General features: G+C 32.8%; 2 protein-coding genes across 2 annotated transcripts; both read right to left on the bottom strand.

Annotated features, from left to right (window-relative positions):
* Positions 1 to 882: 882 nt before the first annotated feature.
* On the bottom strand, positions 883 to 3,947 carry LOC127102884 (uncharacterized). Its single transcript, XM_051040205.1, has 11 exons — positions 3,687 to 3,947; positions 3,394 to 3,609; positions 3,053 to 3,307; positions 2,559 to 2,960; positions 2,233 to 2,483; positions 1,992 to 2,159; positions 1,787 to 1,891; positions 1,583 to 1,690; positions 1,317 to 1,372; positions 1,129 to 1,238; positions 883 to 1,038 (listed from the first exon to the last, which is right to left on the bottom strand). Exons 1-11 carry the CDS (start codon positions 3,945 to 3,947, stop codon positions 883 to 885), a joined length of 2,088 nt encoding a protein of 695 aa, XP_050896162.1.
* A 1,795-nt stretch (positions 3,948 to 5,742) lies between these two features.
* LOC127102883 (uncharacterized) lies at positions 5,743 to 7,245 on the bottom strand. The gene has a single exon (XM_051040204.1). It carries the CDS (start codon positions 7,243 to 7,245, stop codon positions 5,743 to 5,745), a length of 1,503 nt encoding a protein of 500 aa, XP_050896161.1.
* Between the last annotated feature and the right edge of the window lie 1,228 nt (positions 7,246 to 8,473).

Here is an 8,473-nt window from a genome sequence, read left to right as displayed (position 1 = left end):
TCACCAATAACTTTGTCAATTGGGTGATCGTGATGGGTTCTTCATTCTTGGGGAAGATAATTTTGATTCTTCTCTTATTGGTTAAATTCCTCTTTGTGTTCTTATTGATCATCATTATTGACTTTGATAACATCTTTTGTAGGAAATTCTAAAATATATTTTACACCCGTTTTTTATACATATTACACCCGTTATGATAGGGTGTAAATTCAAAGGGTGAGATATGTATGAAGAATTTACACCCGTTTTAAAACGGGTGTAAAAAGAGAATATATTACACCCTATTTTAGATTTAAAAAAAGGGTGTAATTGGTAGATATATACATTAAATTTTAAGACATTTACACCCTATTTAATATAAAACGGGTGTAAATTGTCACCTATTACACCCTGTTTTAGATAAAAAAAGGTGTAATTGGTAGATATATACATTGAATTTTAGGACATTTACACCCTATTTAATATAAAACGGGTGTAAATTGTCACCTACATACATTGAAGTTAAACGAATTTACACCCTATTATAATTCAAACGGGTGTAAAATGACAAATATTTACACCCTATTTTTGATATATCAAATGTAAAATATCTTATAATTACATTTAATTTTAACACATTTACACCCTATTTTGTGTATGAAGGGTGTAAAATATCTCAATTTTTTTAAAAATATTTTATTTGAAATTTCATTAAACCAAATATTTTTATATATTCCTGGATATTCAATAAAAAAAAAAATAACCAAAACAAACATTTCTCTAATCTTTAGAATCTTGCACCAAGTCATACATCAACAAAAATTGTATTCATGTAAGAAAAAAATTCAACCACTTTGTTCATGTAACTTGTACCAATAAATCATTCATGGAACAAAAATATATCTATATATAAGTTTTTTTTAATCGCTTCTGTTTTGTCATTAAATCTTTCTTTTCCTGGTTCTCTTGCTCTTCAACCTTTTGCAAAAAGAATTGAGCCCAAAGTTGTCGGATGTGATCAATTGACTCTTTTTCATATGATGAGGTGTCTGTGAATATCTGCAAGTTCAAACATATAATAAATTAAACAACTACATGTTAAAACAATAATTTACATGTTTTTCATTAAATATATGTAATATAAAATACCTCATTGAATCTTTCAACAATACAAGCATCAATAATGTCAAACATATTTTTCATGACATAATATCCACATGCCCATCCGTTATCTTGTTGATGCCACTGCATATAAACTCCTAGTTACATTAAAGCCACCAAAAACAACAACATCACAAACTTTTTTCCTTTTTCACAAAATTTGTACCAACACTAACTTTCTTCACTCGACATAGAAACACATACAATTTTAGTTGGTTCAGAGCATGTACAACTATAATTTTATCACCATAAGTGCAATTCAGTAATAAATATACTACATGTTTATAATGATAACTTACAAATATATCACTTGCAATTATAAAATCGGAATTTTCTTTTTCTTTATCTCATTTATAATAATATAAATAATCAAGATATATGGGCATTTAATACCTCTTTATAAATGGTATCTTTCAAGAACTAAAAAATCAAGCCAACACACCAGTATTCCAAGAAACGACAATATAGTAAAACAAATCTTACCATAATATTCTTCCAATTAGGCTTCTTCTTCTTAATACCTCTTAATAAATGATAACCTTCTAGAGCTCTGATAAAAGAGTTGTCAACGAAGTAAGTTATAAATATAAAGACTATGTGTACAAAAATTTAGTATAAATGATATCTCTCTATTTAGGCTTCTTACCCCTCCAATATGACCTTAATATTTTTCTTAGGAGATCTGTTTAATGAACAAAACCAAAAAATAATATTATCTTCAGGACAAATGACAAACAATTGCCAGTGATTGCTGTAAATTTACAAAAAAAAAGTGTTAGAATCAATAAAATTTAAATATTACAAAATAACATATGAAAAACGATAAAACCTTGAAGGAAACATGTACTTACCTATTTAGCAATGGTCCTAAATAACATTTTTTTGGCTCTCCATCCAACTTATTTTGTATGTATGTTTGAATAACTTCGGCCGGTTTTGTGTGAACTAGTATCCTATTTGGATCGAGAAACCCAAATAGTTTGTTGAAATTCTTGGAGATACACATGCGATGTAGATATCTAAATTTTTGAAACAAATATTAATTATATTTGATACATAAAAAAATAACTAACAATAGAATATGATACTTACGTGCACCATAAAGACAAGATAGATGTGGATAGCCATTTAATACCGGAAGTTAATTCATTAAGATCCACCCTATCAATAAAAACTGAGAGTTCACTTGTTTCATGATCCAAATCTAGAGAGAATGAATTTTCCTTGAGATTGTTAATCTTTTTGAGGTAATCTTCAGAAGCATCCATTTTTTTAGTTAAATCTTCAGTAGTCATAACCTTTGAGCAACTTCCGTTAGTGCTCGTACCCACAGATTCTACATGCTGTATCAAGTGAACATTAATTAAATTAATTTTTTTCTAATTTTTAGTAGATTAATTGTATCCAGTTACGCATACCTCTTTTATAAACATCTCTTTAGGCCTCTCGGAGCGGAGCTCCAATTGCATCTGTTGTAGGAGTTTCATTCCTTGTTGGATTTGAGCTCTCTCCTCTTGCATCTCTTTTTGCATTTGTTGTTGGAGCTCTGTTCTTTGTTGTTGGAGATGTTTTTGTAATTTATGTTGGAAATCTATATTCATTTTTTGCTCCAAGGCTTGAAGGTGGGCTAGAAGGTCATCTTGAGAGACACCTCCTAAGGTGGAGCGTGAACTTTTTCCATAGAATTTCTTAAAGCCCACACCCCTAGGAGCAGTGCGGATCCGACCAGGGTGTTCATTTATTCCAAGGGCAACAGTCAAGATATCGTCACGCCCTTCAAAGACAATAGTACCTTGTGTATTTTTTTCCACTAACTCTCCCTAAAACATTTAGATACATATAAAAATGATGTAAAATGATTACTAAGTTATGAATGAAATTTAAATTTATCAATAAATCTTTTATTACTTACAATCTTAGATGCTACTAAGTTTGTTGCCTCAGATGTAAAATTTCCCGATGGCTTCTGTCGAGCCATCAACCATGCCTCATATCGCTTTAGTTCGGGAGGGTCAACCATCAAACTTTCATCACCTTTGGCCTCTTCAATCACTTTTTTCCTCCTCTCTTCCATTACGGTGGCCCTAAGTTTTTCATAACCACCACGAGACAAAATATGAGGGTGGATATTCTTTGATGCATGTGTCTTTCCTTTTAGCCTTTTCTCCTATTACAAATAAATCACATTAAACTAAACGTCAAAAACCAAATCAATTTAGATAACATAAAAATAAATCTACAAATTTAACTAACTTGAAAATCTTCTTTTTGTCGAGTCTGGACAAACAAATCCCAATCTTCTTCTTTGATAAATTTATACTTTTCAAATGGAGTTGTATTTCCATGCTTATCTCCTTTCCCAGATATATAGACATTTGAGAGCAATGTCTTAAATTGCTTCAATCGTTCCCCCATATAAACAAACCAATGCTTCCTAAATTCTTTATCAGTGGGGCAAGTGAACTTACACTTCAAAACATAAGGAGTGTTAGTAATTGAAGCAATTATAGATAATAACTTTAAAATAATTAATTAAAAATGCATACCATGATATCGTCCCATATCACGTCCTTCAACTTATCGCTTATCTTTTTCCATTGCTTTTCATTTATACTAACCTTGCTACGTGCAATGAATGACAAATAACTTTTAAACTTTGCAGCATACTGACCAATGGGTTGGAAGGTATCAGGATCAAAATCAATTTGGTATTTTTCACCATCAGGAAGTTTGGCAATGAAACGTAGCAATGCTGTGACACCTCTAGTCTTCTTTTTTTTTGGTGAAGAGCTAGATGGTTTATCCATAATTCCTGTTTAGAGAGAAAACAATATTAGTCAAAACTAAAATTAAAATGAATAATAAACATAATAACAATTTATTAACTAAAATATAGTTATTAGTAAAATATAGATGGTTTTTCTTGGTTATTTGTTATTATCCTCCAAAATCCCTTCTTGATGATCATAACGAATGGCATAAACATCATCAACTTCATTTTCATCATTAAAATAAGGCCTTTGTGTTGAAAAAGAAGTATTGTGATCAATGTCTAGAGTTGAATCTTCATTTTCATCACTATAATTCATGTTTCTTCTTTGGAGGACAACAGACCACCTAGTGTTCGAGGGATCCTTTACATAAAATACTTGTACTGCTTGAGCTGCCATGATAAAAGGTTCATCCTTATATCCTACCTTATCAAGGTCCACCAATGTAAATCCTAATTCATCAGTTTGCACACCATTGTTACTATTAACCCATTTACATTTAAAAATAGGAACTTTAAACTTAACATAATTGAGCTCCCATATCTCTTCTATAACGCCAAAGTAAGCTGTGGATGCCAAGACAGGGTTTTTATCCTTTGAACTAGAAAAGTGCATTGAAGAAGCTGTTATCATTACCCCACTATTTTGCATGGTACTCTTGTCATCCTGTGATTTTGTACAAAAAGAAAACTTATTTATATCGTACCCACTCCAACATAAAACATTAAAGCTAGGCTCGTATGCTAGAAACTTTAATGTATCAGAAGCATTATCATCATTCATAATCTTGGTTTTAAACCATTTTGAGAATGTTCTGTTATGCTCTTTCAACACCCATTTTTCAGTCATACGAGGGTTTTTAGCTTTGACAATGGTTTGATGTGTACTCAAGTATGGATGAACCTCGTCAGTGTTATTCAATATATACAAATGTGCTTGAAAAACTTCCCCTTCGCCCATATGCTTAACCTTTAGACGTGTACCCTTACCGTCACATCTTCCATCATGACGAGACTTGGGTAGTCCTACAGGTTTTGCATCTGACAAATAGTCTGTACAAAATTCAATGGCTTCTTCTGTGATGTACCTTTCAACAATAGATGCTTCAGGACGATAATAATTCTTCACATAGCCTTTCAATATCTTCATGTATCGTTCAAAAGGATACATCCACCTTAAATAAACAGGACCACACAATCTAATCTCTCTAACTAGATGAACAATCAAGTGAACCATGATGTCAAAAAATGAAGGAGGAAAAAACATCTCCAACTGACACAAGATAATAATTGACTCGTTTTCCATCTCGTCCAATTTATCAGGGTCAATCACTTTGTTACAAATATCATTAAAGAATAAGCACAATCTAGTTATGGCATGTCGGACATTTTTTGGCAAGATGCCACGAATAGCCACAGGTAGTAGTTGTTGCATCAAAATGTGGCAATCGTGAGATTTTAAACCAATTAGTTTGAGATCTTGTATTGACACGAGACTTTTGACATTTGAGGAGTATCCATTTGGCACTTTTACACCTTGTAGACACTGGCAAAATTTTCTTTTCTCTTCTTTTGACAATGTATGACACGCCGGTGGCAAATAGGTTTTGTTACCTCTTGGTTGAGGAGCTAACTCCTCTCTTATTTTCATCTTAACCATATCTAAACGAGAATTTAAACCATCTTTGGTCTTACCTTAAATATTAAGAAGTGTTCCGATTACACTATCACACACATTTTTTTCCACATGCATTACATCAATACAATGTCTTACATCAAGACTGGACCAATATGGAAGGTCAAAGAACACTGAACTCTTCTTCCATATATTATTACTTGTAATCTTTTTTTGTTTTTTTTCCAAAACTAACACTTATGTTCCTCACCCGATGATAGACTTCTTCTCCAGTTAAGGCCTTTGGGGCAACTTTATACTCCTGATATCCATTAAAAGCCTTTTTCAATCTTCGATATGGGTGATTATGATTAAGAAATCTTCGGTGTCCAAGGTAAACAGTCTTTTTTCCTTTCTCTAATTGATGGTAGCATGTATCTTTTTCACATATAGGGCATGCTTTATGCCCCTTAACTTTATAACCAGACAAGTTACCATAAGCTGGAAAGTCATTGATGGTGCAAAATAACATAGCCCGCAATTTGAAAGTTTCATTTGAAAAACTATCAAATACATCAATTCCTTCATCCCACAACTTTCTTAAGTCATCAATCAACGGGCTTAGATAAACATCTATGTCATTTCCTGGTTGTTTTGGTCCAGAAATCATCATAGATAACATAACATGTTTCCTCTTCATGCACAACCAAGGAGATAAATTATAGATAATCAAGAGAACGGGCCATGAACTATGGTTACTACTTAAACTACCATATGGATTCATTCCATCAGTAGAAAGTCCAAGCCTAAGGTTTCTTGGTTCAATGCCAAAGTCTGGAAATAAAGTATCAACCTTCTTCCATTGCAAAGAGTCGGCTGGATGCCGAATTTTTCCATCACACTTCCTTTCTTCTGCATGCCATCTAATATTCTTCGCATCATTTAAATTACCAAACAATCGCTTAAACCTTGGAATAATTGGAAGGTACCATAACACCTTTGCTGGAGGACCCTTTGTGGTCACATCACAACCTTCATCATCACTCTTCTTCTTATAGCGTGATGTCATGCACTTGGGACATTTTTCTTTCTCTTCATTATCTTTCCAATACAATATGCAGTCATTAGGGCATGCGTGTATTTTCTTATATTCTATACCCATTGGACATAATATCTTTTTTGCCTCATAGGCCCGGTTCGGCAACATGTTTTCTTCCGGTAACATTTCCTTCAACAACTCTAACAATTGTGTGAAGCTTTTATCTGTCCAACTATTAATCGCCTTCAAATTGAACAATCTTAGCACAGCCGACAGTCGTGTGAAGTTTTTACAATTTAGATACAAAGGGATTTTACTGTCATTGCAAAGAGTATCATGTATATTTGCCCGTTGAAAAGAGTCTTGTCCAATATCACGGATCATATCTTCTAGACGATCACCCATCTCTACATCAAACTCTTCTTTAGGAGAGGCCTTTGGCGCGTCAGACAATTCACCATGCCATATCCACTTTGTATAATTTTGACAAATCCCGTTAACTCCTAAGTGTTCCCATACGATGTGAGCCTCTAAAGGTGCAATATTTACACACTTAGCACAAGGACAGTGAAATCTTCCATTACTTTCAGGAAGATTAGTTTCAGCAAATTTCAAAAACTCTAACACTCCTTTCTTATACTCCTCGGATAGGCGATTTTTTTGCATCCAACTACGATCCATAACTATGTAAAGAACAAAAAGAATTGTAGTTAAGAGATGCACTTACAAGTATAATACAACTAGTGTTTCTTATAAATAATACAACTAGTCTTGTGAGGAAACCATAATTTTGATCATAAATGTGTTAAGTTAGTGACAACTAAATTGACAACTAAAAACACAGTTAGCAAACTAATTTTACAAACTCAGAAGCAAAACTAGCGAACAACGCTGAATTATAACAAACACTTGGTTCTAATTTCCAAACTGAAAACTAAATACTATTGTTTAAGGTTGAAAAGATAATAAAAACCTTTCCCTTTTAAATGAAGTGGAGGTCATTTATAAGTTTCAACATGGTGACCTTGTTAGACTTCTAGGCTGCTGCAATGAAGCAGAAGAAAATATCTGGGTAGTTTTAATGCTTCATAGTGAGACTATGAATATTCTTCCTCCATGGAAACCAGCATACATTCAAAGTCAGACACTAACAACTTCTCAGTTGCTCTCCATCAATGATGTTACATTGTCAAATTTTGAAGGCAGAAAGGTATAGAGTTCATATTTTAATTAGAACAATATTTTTCATTTAACGTACACTTGAAATTCTGCAATTTTTCTGGATAACTACATCTGAAGTGACCTTAAGTGCAGCAGGAATATTTAATTCATGTGGCATGGCAAAGGCCCAAATTCATATAAGCAGGTAAAGTATTTCACTGTATTCATTCATGAGAGATTCATTATGCAGACCAGAACAATATCATTGGAGTGAAGGCATTTTAATTAGTTTATTCATGAGAGGTTCATTATGCATCCCATCTTCTAACTTTCCCTGTATTCATTCTTGAAAGTCTTTTAAAATTTCTTTTGTAGTATGAGTTTATTAACGATGAAGCAGTTACGTATGATAGCAATGGAAGTGAGGTATCTAACTGTAGTTGCATGCCCGAATATAATAGCAGAAGATATGAAAGAAAAGATAGAACGACAAAAAGAAAAAGAAATTAAAGTGCCAATAGTGTTTTGCTTTGTTAAATTCTTGTGCAACTAGTTAGTGTGTTACTAACACTCAACAACTTATGTAGAATGGTTACTATATCCTCCCTGTTTTTAGAACATATACCATCACCCTTATGCTTTCCTATATCGAGTATGTGTTGTAATTATAATTTTTCTATGTCTTTTAATCCGCTGTCCCGTACCTGAGTTTAGATTGGAAATGTGGCTTACCACAATGATGTGTTGT

The sequence above is a fragment of the Lathyrus oleraceus genome, chromosome 7 (assembly GCF_024323335.1).
Source record: "Lathyrus oleraceus cultivar Zhongwan6 chromosome 7, CAAS_Psat_ZW6_1.0, whole genome shotgun sequence".
Taxonomy (NCBI): Eukaryota; Viridiplantae; Streptophyta; class Magnoliopsida; order Fabales; family Fabaceae; genus Lathyrus; species Lathyrus oleraceus.
This window is presented reverse-complemented; position numbering and strand designations above follow the sequence as displayed.

Coding starts and splice junctions, on each gene's coding strand:
- LOC127102884 (XM_051040205.1), bottom strand. CDS start 3,947: ATGGATAAACCATCTAGCTCTTCACCAAAAAAAAAGAAGACTAGAGGT. Junction 3,610..3,686: donor TGATATGGGACGATATCATG/GTATGCATTTTT, acceptor TATGTTTTGAAG/TGTAAGTTCACTTGCCCCAC. Junction 1,373..1,582: donor TGTCGTTTCTTGGAATACTG/GTGTGTTGGCTT, acceptor ATAAAATTATAG/TTGTACATGCTCTGAACCAA.
- LOC127102883 (XM_051040204.1), bottom strand. CDS start 7,245: ATGGATCGTAGTTGGATGCAAAAAAATCGCCTATCCGAGGAGTATAAG.